The sequence below is a fragment of the Macaca thibetana genome, chromosome 6 (genome assembly GCF_024542745.1).
Source record: "Macaca thibetana thibetana isolate TM-01 chromosome 6, ASM2454274v1, whole genome shotgun sequence".
NCBI lineage: Eukaryota > Metazoa > Chordata > Mammalia > Primates > Cercopithecidae > Macaca > Macaca thibetana.
The window spans coordinates 169,027,726-169,048,567 of NC_065583.1; the positions used below are offsets into that span (position 1 = coordinate 169,027,726).

Sequence of the window (20,842 nt, forward strand, 5' to 3'; positions counted from 1 at the left end):
TTCTTCTACCTCACTCTTCCGAACTTGCTAGATGGGTTTTCCAAACCATCCAGAATGGAGAACAGGGGAAGACAGAAGAGGCCATGAGGCAGGACAGCTTCCTATTAGCTGCATCCCACTCCCTGAATACTCAAACCTGGCTTTCCTCCTGTGGATGTTTTCATGGGTTTTTGGAAGACTCCCTGTCATTTCGCCCATCCCTGGACATCCCCCGACCCTTGAGTCTTACAAGATGGAGGCCATGCACATCACTCCTGCTTCTCGCTACCCTCTCAGGTCTGGGCTTTCGGGCTATTTCTTCAAGTTTCTCTGCCAAGGTCCCTTCTCTCTCCCTCCTGTCCCCCCAGGCAGCTCTGTAACAGTGGATCTAAAACAACCCTACACCAATTCTCTTTTTCTTGTTTGGTCCTTTAGCAACACTCAGCTTTGCTGTGCAAACAACTGACAGTCCAGCCATGTACCAAGCCACAGCTCCCCTACCCTGTGTGCCCAGATGCCCCATCAGCACCTGTGCTGAGCATTTCCAAGTGTCAGAACCTGCCTGCCATCTGTGTACCCCAGATGGAGATGCTTCCCAGAACCACTCAGAGACTGAAGTCATGGGGTGAGTCCAGGCTGAGCAGTGCTGGCCTGTTCACCAGGCTGGAGGTGAGGGGGGATCCCCACCTTCCCCTTTAGGACGGCCTCATCCCCACTACATTCTGTCCAAACCCTCTTTCAATCTTTAGTCTTCTGGCCAATTCATAAGCTCCCTGCAGGCCAAGGAAGGCTTCTGTAAGCTCTGCACTCTGCTTGACGCCTCCTTTGGAATAAGAGAGCAAGTGTCTCTTCGTGTCACAGGCTGAAATTCTCTTTGACACCCTGTTACACACACACGTGCCCTATCAAAGGGCCTGCTGTGTGCCAGGCTTCATATCAGGTGTTAGGGACACAGAGAAAAACAACACAAGCCCTGCCCTTAGGGAGCTTAAAGTCTAGGTGGAGAGACAGAGAAAATCAAGGAAACATAATAAAGCACAATGGGTGCTGTGGGCCCAGGTGTGGAGGTGTCTGGGGCTGTTCATCGAGGTGGGCTCGGGGGATGGAGTGTTCTAGAAAACATTCAAAGCTGCCACTGGCACTCAGGTCTTCCACCTTCCAGACCAGACTGGTGCTTTGTCTCACTGACTCGGGCTGCACGGAGGCTTTGGATCGTCCACGTTTTCCGAGTTGACCTATGGGGGAACCGTTAAGCACTTGGTGTCCCCAGCTGTCAGTTAATGCCTGATATACTCAGGGGAGTCAAATGACTGGAAAGTACAGAAGCGTCTATTGCAACCCCAGGGGCATGCTAGCCTGACCCTCCTGCAGAGGACACTTGGGCATAGAGCTTTAAGCTTAGTGCTGTTGGAGGATCTGTCCGGTCGTCACTGGGAGGGCTTTCAACAGCAGAAAGGGAGGTGCTGTTTGCACATGAGGGGCATTTCCCAAATTTCTGTGGTGGCCCCCGTGGCTCATGTGGCTTGTTTTGATCAGGCATTGGCTCTCTCTGAATGAAGCTGTCTGGCTCACAATCCTCTACCACCCGGAGACTTGACTCAGGGTCAATTTGGTGACAAAATGCAGTCTTCTCCCCCAAGTGACGAGAGCTGGCTTTGATGCCCATTGAAGGGGCTTTTCAGAAATGTTCCTGCCACACACAGAGGTGGGGAGAACGGGCTTCCAAAACAGAGAAGGCTCCCATCTGGGTGCACAGAACTCTCCTGATGAGCCTGAGGGTTGTGTGGGCTGAATCTGGCCATGAGAGTTAACAGCTGATGGAGAAGCTTCGGGAAGTTCTAAGTAACACAAGTGCCCAGGAGAAGGAAGAGGCACTGCAAAGCCAGCGCAGACACAAGCAGCCAGGTCTGTGCCTGTGTGCCCGAGCACAGGCCTATGAGCACTTCTTCACTGAAATAAAACCTTTTCAGAATTGATTGTTACGGCAATTACATCATTCTTGACTCCCTATTTCTGAAGGGAAATTAATTTCCTTTGTTCACTGATGCAGTGGGTAGGAGAGTAAAAATGACATGATCTGTGTTAATGCAGGTCTTGGCATCAGCTGTGCCATTTTCCAAGGATTGTTCCAGAAGCCATGGAGTGGAGGCTATCCAAAGACTCCCTGCCCTGGACTCAAAAAGTCATCAGCAACCACAGGTTGTGCCACAGAGAGGAATGGAACTGCCTGCCTGGTCTCTCCCAGAGCCCTGGCCTGTGGGTTTTGGTCCCAGGAGGCCGTTCATCCTCAGGGCAGTGATTCTGCCGGGAAGCAGCCTCCATCCTGTTTATGCATGAAGTGTTTCACTAGTTAAGTCAGAAAGGATGCAGGCGTAAGCTGATCCCACACAGGGAAATAAACATGACTTCAAGTCCTCTTCTTTTTTTTCGGCTTATAGGTAGACCTTGTTGTATTGTGTCTTGCTTTATTGCAGTGCACAGATATTGTGTCTTTCACAAAGTGAATGCTCCCTCGACCAAGTCTACTGGCACCATTTTTCTAATAGCATGTGCTCCTTTTGTGTGTCCATGTCAGCATTTTTTGCAACAAAGTATTTTAAAGTTAAGGTATGCACTTTTTTTTTTACACATAATGCTATTGAATACTTAATACATACAGTATAGTGTAAACATAACCTTCATATGTGCTGGGAAAGCAAAAATTTGTGACTCGCTTGATAGTGATATTCACTTGATTGCAGAGGTCTGGAACCGAACCGGCAAATTGGTGAAGTATAGCTATAATTTACTTTTGCCAAAGTCTTGTTTTCCTGTATTATTTCCAGAAGACTCACAGAGCAGTATCATCGAGAGTTTAGTGGAAATGGATTAGTGTGGTGGATGCTGGGGTAACCTCCACAGAGGGGCTGAGGGCCTGCCCCCATCCACCCGACGCCCCAGAAGCCTCCCCTGGAGCCTCTGCATTCAGAGGCACTGAGCACTCAGCATCAGGGCTTGGCCCACCCTACTGAGAGGGGGCTAAGAAGACAGACACTGCCCACAGTGCTTTTTATGCAATGCCAGGAACAGGAGTGAAGTGATTACATTGGGTTTTGTTTTCCACTTTATTCAGGCTCTAAAAACGTTGGGCAAGAGCCCTTGCTGAAAGCTTTTAATCAATTCCCAGGGGCAGTGATTCTCAAGTTTTGCATGAATCTGGGATATTTGCTTAAAAGATAGCTGACAGTATTTACTACATGCCGTGCACAGTTCTAAGAGCTTCATCTAAATTATTGCTTCAAAAATTGGTAGTGGTCTCTGAGAGGATTCTGAGGCCCCACAGCCAAGAGGTGCCAGGGCTGGACCAGATGCTTTGCTCTCAGTCACGTTGCAGGGCCTAGGAGGTCAAGGAAGGCTTGTGTGGGGATCAGGAATAGCCTGTTTAGCAGGTGCTGCAGGTAGTCCTTCACTTTGAGAAGCACTGTTCTTGTCTGCAGGGACTTCCTTGGTCCCAGCATCAGCCACCTCTGCCATGCAGGTTCAGTAAGGGGTAGGGCTTCTGCTCGGGGAAACCTTAGCGAGGGAAAGAGCTCAGGCAGGATGTCACTGTTTGGTCCTGACACCGTAGAGGGGACAGAAACCTTGGTGACAGCTATACTCTTAAACAGCATGGGCACCGTTATCATTCATCTGTGCAAGGCCATGCAATGTTAGCCCCACCTGGCCTGGGATTGCAAAGTTAATATTACATCATTAGGTCAAGGAGATAGATTCTTCTGTCCAGTGAGGAGGCTACTTTAGGGCAGCAGGGTCCAACGGCCATAGGAGACATTCCACAGAAGGGAGGGGCACGACTTTGCTATGCTTTATGCACACAGGTGGCTCTTATAACACCCTCACTATGTGTTTTCAGAAACAAACAAAACATAAACAAAACTCTCCCTTTCTGAGACTCACTGTGGGAACTCTGAGAACCCTTGGCAGGGGGTCGGTGCCTCTCTTTGTAGCTCAGGCCCTTTGTGTGGGCTCTGTTTTGCATGCAGTGCTGTTCCCATGGGGACTGAAGCCTCCAGAATCTCCCCACACTCACTGTTTCGGCAACTGGCTAGCAAACCTCCCCCGGAGGAGTACAGGGTCCTTGAGGAGACGGCGTGGGGCTGCTCTGATTGTGGTAGGGTTTGGGGGCTCCTTTTCATAGTTTAGTCCCCACATCTTACAGTGGCTGCTCGAGTAGCCATCACCCCCACTGCTTACCCTATTAGACAGAAATTGGCAGTAAAATTTGAAATGTTATAGCCAAAGGAAGATCTGCATTGTGTGATTAAATACAGAGAACCCTGCAGCCCGCCAGCCGAGCAGAATGACACGATCATCTCATTTCCCAGCACCATAGTGGGAATGATGATGCCCTGATTTAAGGTTCAGTGTCCACTCTTCTCCCTTCCAGAGAACCATGTCAGGTCAGCAGCGAAAGTGCAAGCCTGCCATGCGGGAGTCACTGGCCTCGAGCATAATCCAAACACCCTTGGCGTGCCTGTTATGGAACGCGGAGCCATCTGTGCTGGTCCGAGTCTGAAGAGCTCTGAGACCGAGCTCTTTCATCTTCCTACAGGGCTGTATGCTGCCCTCAGTCAGATGTAGATTTGAGGACCCTGTGCTTCCTGAATGAAGGAAGGAACTATCTTCAGGAGCTGCAACTGGGAGCTTGGTGAACAGGCACTGATCATGTGCAGGGGCATTTATTTCAACGCATAAGACAGGTCCCTGTGTACACACAGGGCTACAGTGGCTGTGATGACACCCCCAAGGAGTTCACCTTCTTTATTTGACAAATACAGAAACAAAGCCCAGAGCTGGCTTCATCTAAATGTTCCCATTCCTGCTTTGCTCCTGAAAACTTTCCAAGCTGCCCTTGCAGTGAGGCAGTGCCAAAACCAGGGCTCACCCCAGGTGCTGAGTCCCTACTCCGGGCTCCTATCAGGCCGTGCTGCCTGCCCCACTACTCAGCCTTACACCATGGAGCTCTCAGGGTAGTGAATGCTGTAGGAGACACTGTGTGTCCTTTTTTGTTGTTGCTGTTCAGATGGAGTCTCGTACTGTTGCCCGGGCTGGAGTGCAAAGGCACGATCTCAGCTCACTGCAATGTCTGCCTCCTGGGTTCACGTGATTCTCCTGCCTCAGCCTCCCTACTAGCTGGGATTACAGGCACATACCACCATACCCGGCTAATTTGTTTTTGTATTTTTAGTAGATATGGTGTTTCACTATGTTGGCTAGTCTCGAACTCCTGACCTCATGATCCGCCCACCTTGGCCTCCCAACGTGCTGAGATTACAGGCATGAGCCACAGCGCCTGGCTGATGCTGTGTGTCTTTAACCCAACAGCAGCACTCCGTAGGAGACTTGGAGGAAAATGTCACGTTACCCTCAGGAGCACCAGAGGGCTGTGCAGTGGCATGAAGGTCCCTGGTACACAGCAGGGCCACAGGGGAAGTGGAGGAGTCACTGTGAGCTGCCGACACCCGCACTTTGCTGCTGTCTTCCCTCTCACACGCATCCCACCTGTGTGGATGTGGGCCCCGTGCACGCCTCTGTGAAATGCCCGTCTCACCTGGGGGACTGCAGTGCGAAGGCACCATGCAGACGTCCCTCAGCCTCCCTTCTGCAACTAGAAGGCAAGGCACCATGCTTCCTCTTTTATGGATGAGGACGGCGAGGTTCGGACAGGGAAGTAACTAGCTCACGTTCACAGGAACAGACAATGTTGGAAGTAAGATTTGAGGCCGCACTGTGTAGCCCTAGGTTTTATTCTTCTTTCCCATCTTGCCTTTCCTTATTATTTCCAAGGCGGGAAACTGTATTCTGATGCTTGCTTAGAATAAGCCAAGCAAACAGGAAAGAGCAGAGAGAACCTGCTGCTTCTGGAGGTCTGGCCCAGGAAGGCTGTCAGGACCACAAGAGAGGGCTCTGCAGGGCTGTGAGGCTGAACCCTGGGGCCAGGGTACCTTCTGTGCTCCCCACTGACCTTCACAGAGCTTCTCGAGCTCCAGAGCTTTCCTCTGAGCCCATGTCCAGGAAGGGACCCTCCTATCAGCTCCCAGATTCTTTTTAAAATTTTTATATTTATTTATTTATTTTGAGACGGAGTTTCACTCTTGTCGCTGAGGCTGGAGTGCAATGGTGTGAACTCGGCTTGCTGCAACCTCTGCCTCCAGGTTCAAGCAATTCTCCTGCCTCAGCCTCCAGAGTAGCTGGGATTACAGGCACCCGCCACCACGGCCAGCTAATTTTTTTAAAATTATTTATTTATTTATTTATTTAATTTTTAGTTTTAGTAGAGACGGGGTTTCTCTATGTTGGCCAGGCTGGTCTTGAATTCCAGACCTCAGGTGATCCACCCGCCTTGGCCTCCCAAAGTATGGGATTACAGGCGTGAGCCACCACGCCTGGCCTCAGCTCCCTTGTTCATCTCCCTTTGCTCTCTTTCTGCCTGCAGCAGTGGGCTCTTCTCAGGTCTTGAATTAGGCACTTTCCTGGTGCCAATGGAAAAGTAGCCCCTTGGAGCCTGAAATGTTCTCTCCCCGTTCCTCTCTCCCCCTGGCCCCCTTCTCTCAGCTAGTTTCTAGCACTTTCTTTCCAGATTCAGAAGCCACTTCCTCATGGTGGCAGCCTTTCTGGATTACCATATTTACACCCCAGTGTCCTTGGAGATAACAGGATCCTATCCCCAGGAGGCACCCAGGGAGGATGAGGCCACCTCTAATCCCACTCATCTCTGTGTCCTGGGCAACCACCAGCCTGGCTATACGGCAGGGGAAACATGGGGACCTTGTTGAATTTAAAAACGGGATGGAGACTCTTGTTCATGGAAACAGAGGGCCCCTTAATGGACACTGTGATTTTATTACCTGTGATCAATAGGAAAATCGGGTGCTGAAGAACCCACCAAATGTAGTCAACACCAGGAGAAGAAACAGGAAAGCCCGCAGGCCATGAGACTTGCTGTGTAGCCCTGGAAGGCCCACTGTGCCCTGAACGTTTCCAGGAAGATGAGAGTGGTGATGTCTAGCAGCTCATCTGCCACCTGGCGCCTTATTCTTAACGCCAACTTCAAATCTGCTACAGAAAAATACTGTTCCAAGGCTCCTCACTGCAGGTTCCTTTGTGTTCTCGTATCATCCGGGTTGAGCTTATCCGTTAAGGAGTGCATCCATCTACAGGTGACCCCCGCCTCTTTCACATACACACTCCCAAGCCTCAGTGAAAATGTCCTAAGAACAGGGGTTACACCTCTGAAAAAAAAATCTCAGAACCCCAAACTCACTAAAAATTAAGCTTGGGAACTGAGCCATGCAAGAAACTGCCTGCTTTTTGTTCCCACGTGGATGGCGGCAACGTAGAAGGGCCACGGAGCACCCTAGGTGGCCTCCCTCACAACTGCTCAGGAAAAAATTCCTTGTGGGCCCTGAAATCTTTCAGAATAGACACTCCCCCCAAAAAACTAACCAGAAATCAGAGTTCTGTTGACTCTTATCCTGGCAATGCACATTAATAGCGGATCTTCACAGGTACTGGACAAAGAGCAGACCAGAAATCATCCCTCGACCCAAGCAGAGGAAGGCATAATGGGCTTTTCCTGACTCCTCTCTTTTCACATGTAAAATGCGGTTTCAAGGAGCACTAATCAAGTCTCACAAGAATGTAACCACCTCCCGTCTACCCCACTTCTCTTTTTATTCCTTTTCCTCCTTCCCCTACTGTGCACTCTTTCTCCTTTCAGTATTGAAGTCCTCAAAACTCTCTTTGGGAAAAGCACAGGCCACGAATCCTTGTGTAACTTGTGTTTCTTTTTCCTGGGTACCATCCTCATCCTTGGAAAATAAACCTCTAACTTGATTGAGACCCGTCTCAGACACTTCTTGGTTTACACATCTCAGACATCTGAGAAACGCCACAGAACCAAGCACAGGGCTTTGTGTATTGAAGACGTTCAGATACATGTTTCTTACGTTAAGTCCAAATGTAGACACATCTGCTTTCTCTTGCACTTCAGCAATATTAAAGACATCTCACAACATCTCTCTTCAAAAGCCATTTCAACATTTAACTGACATTGTAGTCTTTTCAACTCTAGCTAATCCATTCGGATAAACCCTCCATGAAATTCCTATTTCCATCCATTCGAATGGATGGACTCAAGTCTTTGGTCTGCTCTTGTGTAGGTAACTGCTAAACGCTGTCACACTCACTGTGTATCTGATATCTTTGAAATTCTAAGAGCCTTGGAAGGCTCTCAGGGAAGCTGAGTGCGGGGAAACAGTGGGCATGTGGGAGGTATGGTTTAACGTTGCCTCTTGGTTTGAGCCTCCATTGCGTGCTGGTAAGGCAGGCCTCCTCCCACACTGGGGAGAGAGCAGTAGCTACTTTGGAGGCATATTTGGGTCCCTAGTGCCTCATAATGGACATTCAGAACTTTACATGATTGGGGAAAAAAATCTTCTCGAATAATGAATCCACCTCCAAACTCAGACTTTTAGAGGTCATTCTAACCCACTATTCTCAACTGATATCTCTACCACCAATCAATATCTTCTTGAAAACTGAACAATTCAAGCCAATCTTGGCCATTTTGAACGCTCAGATGTGCGAAGTGCTGCAGCCCTTATGTCACTGAAGAAGCTTTCAGCCCTCACCCAGGTCATCACGTCACCCAGCCCCATCCCCCAGCCCCCAGCCCCGCCTGGTCTGACCTCATTCTTCAGGCTCCTGGCCAGGAAGTGCTCAGCGACGTGTGCGGGAAGCACGTTCTCCAGCAGCACACGGTTCAGGTTCTCCATGGTCTCTATCTCCTCCCGCTCTTTTTTGAACTTGTTCTTCCATAAGAAGTCTAACCTACAGTAATATTCATTCTGTTACAAGAGGACACAGAGGTAAAGAACCAATAGGCATCTTGTCCTGCCAGAGAGTGGAGGTTTTAAAGAGAAAACAAAAAGAACAAAATGAAACCGAAAAAAGAACCCCCAAACAGAACTACCACCCTCCCTACAAAGCCCTCTGTGTCCCTGAAATGTCCTTCAGTCAACCTCGGACACGGATTTGCAAAAAACAAGAACCGGCCTCAGAAACAGGGAAATCAGCTATATGGAGGCTTCAATTCAAAGTGCCATTAAAGCTTCCTGCAACGTTATGTTACTAAAAGATGGCTCAAATTATTTTTTGAAAAGAGGCATTGTAGAATATAAATGATGAATAAATGAAAAATGAAGAATACCTCAGTAGAGAGAGTGCATTTTTTGATGATTTGAATAAAAACTGTATTGTTCGTTTATGGCAGTTTGCCTTTAGCATTTGTAAATTAGTTTTTCCCTAACACAAATTGTATAACTATGTAATCATTGCAAAATATGGATTTTTTTTCCACTTGGGATTGTGTTGTTCTGACAGAATGCCATTCATTACATTTAGAGAAAAGTTCATTTTGATATTAAGATAGTGCCTGCTAGTAAAAACCTGTGTTCATGCTTTATAATGTATTAAAATATAACATATTTTAAAAGTAGTTATTATTAACATTGTAGGAATGGAGAGGCCCAATTACTGACCAAGGGACTTTTGGGTCTTGGCAACATTTTGTGCCTCCTATGATGTAAATAATTTAATATAATGAAATAGACTTGAATGGATCCTCCTGTAATAGAAAGGCTTAGTGGAGAGTGTGTATTTCACACAGATAGTCACCTATTGACAAATAAATGCAAAGAAGAGCTAACTGCAAGTTTTTGGTTTGCTTTGTTGAGTTGATTAATTCTACCATTGACAAGTACAAAGTAAAACAAAACACACACACACATGCACACAGATGGCCTCTCATGCACAAATGAGAATTTAAAAAGTTTAAAATCCACATTTTGAAATTTGAAAGAAAAATGATTATTCATTAGTTAGGTTTGATTCAAATTATCTGTCATACATTAGGAAAACTCCTCCTCCTCTGGTGTGGTGCTTACGTTTATCTCATGTAATAAGGCATTTTCAAAAACTGCAAAAAATATATTTTAAAAGTTTGTTTATATTTAGCCAGGATGGTGGCTCATGCCTGTAATCCCAGCACTTTGGGAGGCCAAGGTGGGTGGGTCACTTGAGGTCAGGAGTTTGAGACCAGCCTGGCAAAATCCGGTCTCTACTAAAAATACAAAAATTAGCCAGGCCTGGTTGTATATGCCTGTAATCCCAGTTACTTGGGAGGCTGAGACAGGAGAATCACTTGAACCCAGGAGGTGGAGATTGCAGTGAGCTGAGATTGAGCCACTGCACTCCAGTCTGGGAAACAGAACTAGACTCTGTCTCAAAAAACAAAAACAAAACCCCAAAAATAAAAGTTTGTTTATATTTAAAGTTTCACATTCATGCCAGATTTTCACACCATGGACTGATAGAAATTATGCTGTACAGTGACTAGAAAAGTCTTCCTACTTGAAGAATGGATTTAAAAAAAAAATAAATCAGTGGTGTGTCTGGCTTCAAACTAAAATGACAGATGCAACCAGTAGTGGGGGCATGGAAAAGACACAGGTGCGCACTTAAAATTAGACAAAAGTGAAGCATGAGATGAAACCTCCTCCAAGGGAGCAGTTAAGGCAGCAAGTCCAACCCAAGTGAGCATGACAGGTTTCCGTACGCCATGCTAGGATGTTGCTCAGGTTTTCAGACCAATTGTTATTGCATAACAGGTAAGCATTTTGTAAGTCTCCTACTAAAAAATAATCACAGTATTTTGGAATCAGCTGCACTGAACTGCAATGACATTTTGCCAAATCTATCTATCTGTCTATGTATGTATGTATGTATGTATGTATGTATGTATGTATCTATCTATCTATCTATCTATCTATCTATCTATCTATTTATCTACCTACCTTTCTATTTGTCTATCCATCTATCAATCATCTTTCACCTTCCCAAACAATGCAATCTGTTTCGAATCCTCTGCCTTCTGTGTAAGTAGCTGGCACATTAGCAACTTGTATGAAGGGCCCCCTCAAAAAATACTTTAAAAATCCCCGATCAAATGGAATACACTGAATAATAATCCTCCAAAAGATAGTTTCAAGTCCTAACCCTTGTTATTTGTAAATGTGACCTGATTTGGAAATAATGTCTTTGTGGATATGATTCAGTTAAAGATCTCAAGATAATCTCATCCTGGACCTAGGGTCGGCCCTAAACCTGAAGACCGGTGTCCTTACAAGAGAAAGGAGCCGGGGATTTGACTCAGAGACACGGCGGGAGGCCATGCACAGGCGTCTAGCAGAGGCCAGGATGAAGCCCCTGCCTGGGTGACTCGGGGAAGGCTGTGCTGCAGAGGAGACAGAGGATTCTGTGTGCAGGGGAGGAACAGGGAGAGACACACAGGCTTCCTCAGCTTTGAGAGCCTCCCATTCCTTGGATTGCCACCCATCTCTTGGATTCTGCCTGGGGCTACTCTACAGGTTTTCAGGGGCCCAGATCCCATGAAGAGACACAGAATTTGCTTTTCATTGGCTTTATTAACAATGAATGAGACAGCAGGAAGAGCCCGGGTGAATCCTCCAGGACGTGCCTGGGACCCCATGACCCTCCCTGCTGGGGCTCACATCTAGCACAGCCTCGAGGGCAGTTCTGGGCTTTTTCTGGTTCTGAAAACAGCTTGAGGAACTGGAGGGCTTCACATCTTTCTACATGGACAGAAGAACTAGTCACTGGGCTGGAGTACAGGGCAATTGGTGACCCTGTACATTCTTAGGTTCTAAGCTCTCCTACAAAACAATAGCTTCATTTTGAGGTCATGTAGACTGTCCCCTGGTTTTATAGGATACATGGATCCCACCTCAATGTGCTGCTGTTTAAGCTCTGGTGAGACACCAAGCTTCTTTCTTTTTCGAAAGAGACCCCTGAGTTGGCTAACACATCTATCATAAACTAGACTTTAGTACAGCAAGTAGCACTGTACCTGTTGCACAAGAGACGTGTTATGTTTTTATCGAGGCTACTTAGATACCTAAAGCAATATTTAGTATACTGATTTGCTCGGAAACCAAACATATCTCCATCATTTCAAAAAAGATGGTCATGGAGCAGGACGAATAACAATCAAAATAGGTTGCAAAATGCATGTACTATCATTTAATAAACCAATCAGGAAATATAATAACTGAGGCCACAAATGCTTTACTTATAGCACTTGAAAAATCTTATTTCCAGTATAGGGTGTTTTGTGATATACCTCCCCTCCTTTTGGGGGAGTACTAAAGCACTGTGTCACAGACTTCAAAGTTCTTACCCAGAAGACCTGGGGCCTTAGTAAATCATTCAGTCAATGATTTTGGATTGCAGGTCAGCCTGCTGGCTCACCTTGGTATTTCCCACAGTGTCTTATATAGATTCGGTCATTTCTAGCTGGTGTTAAAGAATGGTTATGAAGAATGATAAATCCTTTAGAGGAAGTAATAATTTTTCTAGGCCTCTAGATGTAAATATTACTTTTTGCTACATTAAAGACAAAAATGGAAAGACTCCCTATAAGACTGGTATCAAGCCAATTGTGTAAAATTAGTGCTCAATCATAACACTGAACACTTTCGATGATTTAGTTTAATTAGAGGGTAAGGGATCAACTGTCAGCCATTGGAAACCATAATTATGTAGTGGTACTGAATGTGGATCATCTCAATGACCAGTAACAAAGTTGGGAGAATTTAATTGGATACTAGGTTCTTAAAATTTGCTGCTGTGAAGGAATCTGAGTGATGATTCTAGCAGGAAAAAGCATCCCCAGCATGAAATGGAGAAACAGGTGACCCCACAGAGGGGATGGCTGCATTGTTTCCTGAGAAATGATCGTCTAGGTGATACCCCTATGCAAGGAAGTGCAATTCTCTCACGTTTAAATTATAGGGTACTCAAGGGAGAGCATGCCTGCCATATGAGCGAGAGCAGAAAGATGGCCAGTCACGAGAAAAGAAAAATGGGTCACAGGAGAAACCAGGGAAAAAGAACTGCACATGGTACAGGTTGTCAAAACTGCAAGCCAAAGAATGCAGAACAGAGAAAACACAAGGTGGTGGGGTGGGAAGAAGGGACCTCAAACAGCTTTGCATCAGGACAGGACAGCTCGGTGCTAGGGAGATGGATGAGGGCTGCATCATGGGCTCCTGGGGAGGAGGCAGCTCACATTGCTTGGGAAGCTAGAGGAGGACAGTTGTCCCAGACTGCTGGCCTGACAGCCAGATCCAGACTCGGTCCAACTGACTATGCAATTCCTAACAGCTTTCTGGTGGGGAGAACTAGAAGTCAACTGGAAGCCAGACCAAACTCATAAGTACATAGTGTACCTCTTAGACACCAGACAGATTTAATTTAATTGGCATTGCTTCTTCATGGGTTCTTTCCAAATACAAAAATCACTGCTGTTTGTTTGTTTCATGCCACCCTTTGCAGAACTTAAAACAGACTTTGGACGAGGCAGAGGTGCCTGGCTTCAGATGAGTCTTGTGGTCTTTGGGCAACTGTCTTTATTGGAAGCAGAGGAAGAATAATTGTCTTTAAAAATCCTGCACCCACAGCCTCTACTAGGAGACCAGAAGGGTTGGGGGACCAAAGAAGGAAGAACAGTTTCATTCGCAATGCAAAATAGAGCTTTTAACAGGGGATCATATTTCTAGGAATGACTGCAAATGGCAGCAAAGGTATTCAGACCCGGTTCAAAGAAGCGTGTCACATATTCTGAAACGCAAATGAAAGCCCCAGTCAAGGTGATATGTTTTTTTTTTTTTTCAAATAGTGTCAGTTATTGAAGGAACACTTTTGTAGGCTTATAAAACCTACAACATTTATTTTGAGATTTAACAGGAAATTAACTGATTAAAATTTCACCCATTCATGAAATTCGCCTTTTGTGGAAAAAAAGAAAGCTATTTCCCCTTTTGTCTATAAGCATCCACACCTTGTACTAACTAGGTTTGTCTTCAGTGATAATATGATTCTGATTCTTAGACATTTGTTTCCAAGAAGGTTAACTACAATGCACAGCACAGCACTATTAATACAGCACTTTAGAGAAGGTATATATATATATGTGCAGACTTCTTACCTGTCTACCCAGAACAAGCAGTGTGATGAAGAATATAGAGAGAGACACAGAGCCCATAGTCTTCAGGTCTTTCCAAATGCCTGGTCTATTAAAAAACAGACAGACAAACAGATAACAACACAACGAAACAACATGCACACAGGACTTAGAATTTGAATATCAACAAATGTCAGATTCTCTAGTGCCTGTCTACATCATATACCAGCCAAACACACGTTTCAAATCTCCTTCCAAACCCAGCTTGCATTAAAACAAAACAAAAATCCCTACTTTGAGGGCACAGTAAAATGATACAGATTTCCTACTTTATATCAAGCTACACCAAATATAAAAAGAAGACATAAGAATATGAACATTTTCTTTATACTTCTGGGATCAATATGGGTAATTGGATCTATGGTTTCTTCAATGTTTTCATTATTACTCTGGGAAAGAGACTGTACGCTTGAAATGAATAATCACGTGAGGTATAAACATGAAGTAGGGAACTTAATTTCTGCAAGCTACTCTCACCTCTGAATTACACAGTTTCATATAACTTTCAAGCAGTCATCCAATCTTATTCACTCATATGATTTTGTATCACAAAGGCATAACAGAGATGAAAATTCCGGGTACACTGCCCGAGTGACCTCAGGTTCAAATTGATAATAAATGACATCAGTCATTTACCCCTGCCAAGATGTCATTGCACTGGGTAGGCTCCCCCAGTCCTCACTATCACAGTCCAGGCAGTGAGCACCCACACATCCTTCAAATGCTGACATGCGAACATTTCCCATATAGGACTGTAACTAAGACCTGAAAAATAAAAGTGGATTATGCATGGATACCACGTCACATAATCAGCATAGATGGTATCTGATCAACAACAGACAGCAGGTCATCACTTTTCACTTGTGTGTTGTCCTGGCTTTTTTATTTTTCCAGCTTCTCTGGGGGGGATTCAAGGACACATGAAATAACAAGAGGCTTTGGTGTAGTATTAAAAAGCCCAGGTGGACTTTAAAGCAAGAGAGCCTGGGTTTGAATCCTGAGCTATGGGGCCTCGCATAAACCCCATTCAAACGTCACTTTCCCCATCAGTCAAAGGTGGGTACCAACCCCTACCCTGCAGGCTGTTTTAGCCACTACATTAAATATCTATATACCTGGCACAGAGCCTGACACATAGGACACTCTTTCCAAATGGTACTTGTGATTTTTAACATTAATTACAGAATGATAAGGAAGGGGAGTGGGGTGGGGCTAAGAAACTAGAGAAAAAGATAAGGACACACAGACTGGAGAATATTCTTAACAGAATGAAAGACTCAAGTGCAAAGAAAAGGTGGACTCTTGCAGGAATGAAGAAACAGAATTGCCTGGTCCCCGTGGCTTAGGGGCTTAGAGCCACAGAGAACTCTCCAATAAGGTTGTGCTTGCATTAGGAGTTCTTTCCTCTCCACCAAACCTGCGGTGGATGGAGGAATCAGAGCTCGTGAAACTGAAGGAGGTCATCATTTCTGAGAATGAGGCTGGGGAGCAGTGCCGCCTTCCTGTTTCACTGGCATTGATTTTATAAAATGAAGTTGCTGCTTTCTGAGCCTATGACTGCGGTGTCCAACAGCACAGCTGAAGTGACCGATGGGTGCAGATGTTTAAAACCAATTCTGACTCTGACTTTCATGAATTTTAAACTCTTTTTACTCTATATTGACCGTGCTCGTGCTATATTGAATAGTGAAAGTGGCACCACACAGCTAACATCCTAAGAAGCTAGTGCAGGCTGAGTTTTTAATTTGCACGCTGCTTTGTGAACATCACATTACTTTACAATTCCAAGGGGCCAGAGAAAGCATCTATGACATCCCCTTCTTCCACCCACCACCCCCATAATTCCTAAACTAAGAGTAAATCTCAGGCCAGGGTTTATAAGAGCTTCATCAGTGCAACAAATCAGAATGAAGTCCCCTTTGCATTTCTAACTAAAGGACCAGATGCCCCAAACATACAGAGCCAGCTCAGGCCCCTCTCACCGACAGAGAGACGTAAGTAGGACCCTCTTAGGCAATTCAAGACCTGGCTGGGTTTTCAGTTAATCAGACAGAAAATTCACACAAGCAACCTATTGGAAGAAATCCTGTCTGGGGAGTCCTTACATTAATGCATTTGAATCTCGGTTTATGGGGTAGAAATACCCTGCTCCACCCATCTCCCAGATCTTGAGTCTTCATGAGGAATAGCGGTGGGTGGAGGGGGAGCTTGGAGGAAGCTAGACCAGCAGAGCCTCTCCCTGCAGGACTGGGGAGTGGATTGGAAAGTGCAGACCTAAACGGATCTCAGGAATCACGAGGCACCAGCAGCCCACAGAACCGACTGGCGTACCAGTACACGGCTGCCTCTTTCTCTTCTGAAGTTCTCTGACAACTACTAGGAACTCCATCTGGCTTTTCTGGATTTCACTTGGATTTCTCAAGACTTCTTTCATTCCGTTAGCAAAAGAGAACTGCCAACTCCTACTGAAGGCCTTCTCTCTTGTGTGGGCCACTTGTGGATGGATGCTGTTAGGGTCCCCATGGTTTCAGTGACTTATTTCTCCACTGTAGATCGGTTCCTAGATCTCCTCACTCTTTGTCTGTCTGTGGGAAAGGTGGGAAAAGGAGGGGCATGGAGCATGGTGGGAGACAGAAAGAGGTACAGTAAAATCCCAGGACATCTTTCTGGCAGAGTAGTCAGCTGTGATGATCTCTGAATTAATTTCCTAGAGTCGCTATAATGAGGTAGCATAAACTAGGTGACTTAAAATAACAGAAATGTGTCATCTCAGAGTTCTGGGGGCTAGAAGTCTGACAGTAGGATGTTCTCAGGGCCTTGTCCTTCTGAAACCCTTAGGGGATCCTTCCTTGCCTTGGTCTCACTTCAGCTGGTTTGCTGGCCATCACTGGCTTTTCTTAGCTTGCCACCACGTGACTCCAATTCCTGCCTTCATCATCACGTGGCATTCCTGCATGTCTGTCTCTTCACCTGGCCATCTGCTTAGGAGGGCATCACTTATACTGGATTGGGGTCACCTTCCTTCAGCATGACTTCATCTTAACTAATTCCACTTGCAATGATTCTATTTCCAAATAAGGTCACATTCTGAGACACTGTGGATTGAAGTTTTATATCTTCTTTTGGGGGACACAATTCAGCCCACCAATCAGGTCAGCTGTTTAGAGAAATATGAGCTGCACAGCTAGTTGGGTATGAGCTCTCTCTCTCTCTCTCTCCCCAACTCGCTCTCTCTCTCTCTCTCCCCTCCCTCTCTGTTTCTTTCTCTCTCCTTTATGTTTTAAGGATGAAATCTACTTTGGACTCTCATGTGTTAGGGTGGTGCCATCACTGAGTTATGAAATAGGGAAGATACAGCTAATATAACTGAGAAAGTTTGTAACTCTATGATTTCCAATACAACGACAATGGTAGCCAAAATGTGATAGAACACACTTCCTTTCATATCTAAAAACCAGACACTGGGGACTCAGATGCTCACATGCCACACAGGCATCTGCAGTTGGCCCTCCGCCTGAGGTTGTTAATGGAGTAATCACTTTGCTTGTCAAGTTTCAGGAGTACAAAAGAATACCACACCCCAATATACTGGCTGAGGGAGATGGAGGAATTGCTCAGTGAACCAGCCTCTAACTTGAAGGCAAACACTTCAGATGGAGTAAAAAAGGACATTTTCATGATTCTCAGGAGGGAAAGCAGTCCAGGCACATAGACACAAACATTATCTTACCTTCAAAAACTTTACATTTCTGTGGGTGAATATTTTTAAGAATAAAAGTACCCGAAAGAGCCTAATTTCTGTTGTGTTGTCAACAGTGGCTAGCTGAGGTAAAGTCATATATTCTCAGGTCACTAATTGGGATAAATAAAAAAATCAGTTCACTGATCACTGAGGGCCACGACTCATAAAGACCAGAGTAACAAGGAGACAATGACTTCCTTCCCCTTCACCCATACAATATCCTCATGGTCTTCAGCTAATCTATCTTTTATCTTTTTTTCATGCCTCTAGTTACACCATTACGTTAGAAAATACCTGGCTTTGTTCACAAATGACCCCCAAATCCTCAGGAATCATCAATGTCAAATGATGCTGAAAGCAAATGTCTTGTCCAAAATGATAATGCCACAAGGACGAGTCTGCTCACTGAGCCTCACTCAGCAAGGGACTGGGACCGCAATCACAGAGCCAGAAGACAACATTGTCCCGCGTAAAACAAGGCAAAACACCCCAGAAAACTAATCTGAGGTTAAGATGCACAAGCCAAAATAAGTCAGTCCCAAGCCTTGTCAGAAAATCTTCAACCAACTCTGGCTTGAGAAGCAGCAGGGAATTGCTAAGACGCCCTCGGTCTACTTTCATGGTGCCCTCTCCTGCTGTGTTCGTTGCAGATCCTGTGGGTTTCCTCTTTGGACTCTTCTCCCCAACTTGAGTCACTGAGGCAGTACCTTCCTCCTGGCCCGTGGCAGGCTGGTAAAGTGTGAGGTCAACGGCTCAGCCAGGGTTCCCACGCTCTGTATCAAGGGCATTCCATACAAGTGTGTTGTGAGAATGAGTAAGTGAGTGGACAAACAACTGTGTTGGCTTGGAAATGGCTCGTCTTCCCTGAGGGGTTTCTGGGCATTCTCTCCTCCCTGGATTGGACACAGATGCACCAGAATGTCACGTGAACTTGCAGTGAAGATGGCCCAACATCCTCCAGGGACAGATGGCTCAAAGGCTCCCGTTTTTTCAGAGTGGTCATAATTGCCAAGCCAGACATGGCGGTGCTGCAGCAGAACCACAGAATAAGGAATAGGCTCCTGCTTCGAAAAGAGCTCCGGAGGCAGTGGCAGGTCAGAAGAGATGACAGAAGTGTGTGTTAGGGGGGTTGGACTGGGAGTGCTGGCCCTTTGCTGTGGAGACAATCATGTGTCCTGATTAATGTAGCTGTGGTTTCCTTTTGTGGAGAAGAGTGATTTTAAGTCGGAAGCCACTGCTGCCTCAGCGCGATCTGATGTGGTCGGGCTGGTCGTGGCTTTAGCATCACAAGGAAGAACTGATGATGAGAAGCATCGCACAGTCTATGGAGTCTATGCCACAGGCCCTGTGAATCCCTCCCCCCATTCTAAAATCAAACAGAACAAAACAAAAGAGCCTAAATATCGAGTTTCTTCCTGCAGATGAGTCCAAACCACAGGACATTTTCTGTTTTAGGTCAGATAGAGAAGTAGTTCACTAATGGTTGCTCTTTATAGAAGGAAAAGAAGCTTGTTAGACCCTGCATAGCCCTAGGACAACTTGCTTTGTTGTTAAAGTGATGCGGCTGGGATGGCTTCCCTCCCTGCTGCCCCGAGAGTGGGTATCAGGCACAGAAAAGCATGCTGTGCTCCTCGCTTTCTGAAATGGCACAGGGTGCAGGAAACAGGCAGAGTGGGGAAAGCTGAGATGGTAAATCTGAAAGGAATCGAAAATCTTTTCAATATTAACTTGACTATATTATAGCTTGGAATGCAAATTTGTAATATATCCTTCATTTAAAGAAAAGACATGAAAACAATGTCAGGTGCTTGGGAATATCCACAGACCATCTGCCCCAGAGCGAGGCCTGCAGCTCTTCCCGACCTCTCCCGTGAGGGGTGGGTTTTCTTGTTCTTCCTCAAGACCTTCCCTCAGTTCATCATCAATCAATCCCTCATTAGGACATTGTCAAAATAATCGCAATATCCCAAATTCCAGCCATTGGGATTTCCGAGACACTGGAAAATCAGGGAAAGCAGAAAAATGCCACAAGGAAGGTGCTTAGTTCATGCATCTCAATGGCAGGTGCAAGTCCGAGCATCTCCAGTGCTCTTCCTCATAGGAAGGCTGGGAAGGGAAACTTTTGCAGACATTTCAGCCAGTTGCCATCTACAGCTTCTGGATAAGGCTAAGCGCTGTCTATCCTTGCTGCTTAAACTCCGTATTTATGCGCTTTCCAGAAAGTATTTATTTTACTGGGCTAAAGTTGCAGCACAGAACTAATTGGTCTTTGGGGATGCTTGTGAGTTAGCTGCTCTGTTCAAGCTCTCCTGTCCCATGTGTCTCTAGAATTAAAGGTACATTTCTAGCCACCAGGTGAGTGAACATAACGGCTTGGTCCAAGCGAAATAACACCGATCCCTTGAGACTTTTCAGTTCAGCAAGAAAAAACAACTCAGGAAAAATCCGACAACTTCTTGCAGACTCAGTAGCAAAAGCCTTTGTCATGGGAAGGATAAGTGTCTTCGAGACAAAAACAGCTTCCAGCAACATCCGTTGTTATTAGTATCACTATCACCTTGAAGAGCAGCTGGTGTCTCAACAGCTCTGGCTAAGGGCTTTGGGAGACAGTGTCACAGATAGGAACCACAACTATTATCGATCCATTCACAGATAGTACTGAGGACTGCTATGAACACCAAAGAATAGAAAACATCTGAGAACCTCCTGAGCTACCTTCAGCAGGAGGCGACTTATCTGAATCACACCCCAGCAGGTCACGTTAAATACCGGGACACTCCTGGCCTCCTTCCTAATGGATTTTCAATGGTACACTCTCTCTGAGTGATCTTTCTTTCCTCCTGAAAAGTCTACTCTTCACACTCTTGAATGTGTAAGAATGTCTTAAATACCATTTTCTTAATTATTCATCAATACGAAGTTTTTCTAGCGCATCCCTCTCCTTTTTCCTCTGCCAACTCCATTGGTTTGTAACATCT

At 45.7% G+C, this 20,842-nt stretch overlaps 1 protein-coding gene across 1 annotated transcript in view; it reads right to left on the reverse strand.

The window, feature by feature from the left end:
• The window catches only part of ADCY2 (adenylate cyclase 2), a 429,519-nt gene that overhangs the window by 30,419 nt on the left and 378,258 nt on the right, over positions 1-20,842 (reverse strand). Inside the window, exons 19-20 of the mRNA XM_050792931.1 lie at positions 14,087-14,171; positions 8,709-8,867 (exon numbers count right to left, since the gene is read on the reverse strand). Of these exons, the coding sequence (XP_050648888.1) occupies positions 8,709-8,867; positions 14,087-14,171 (244 nt within the window). The remainder of the gene's footprint in view (positions 1-8,708; positions 8,868-14,086; positions 14,172-20,842) is intronic.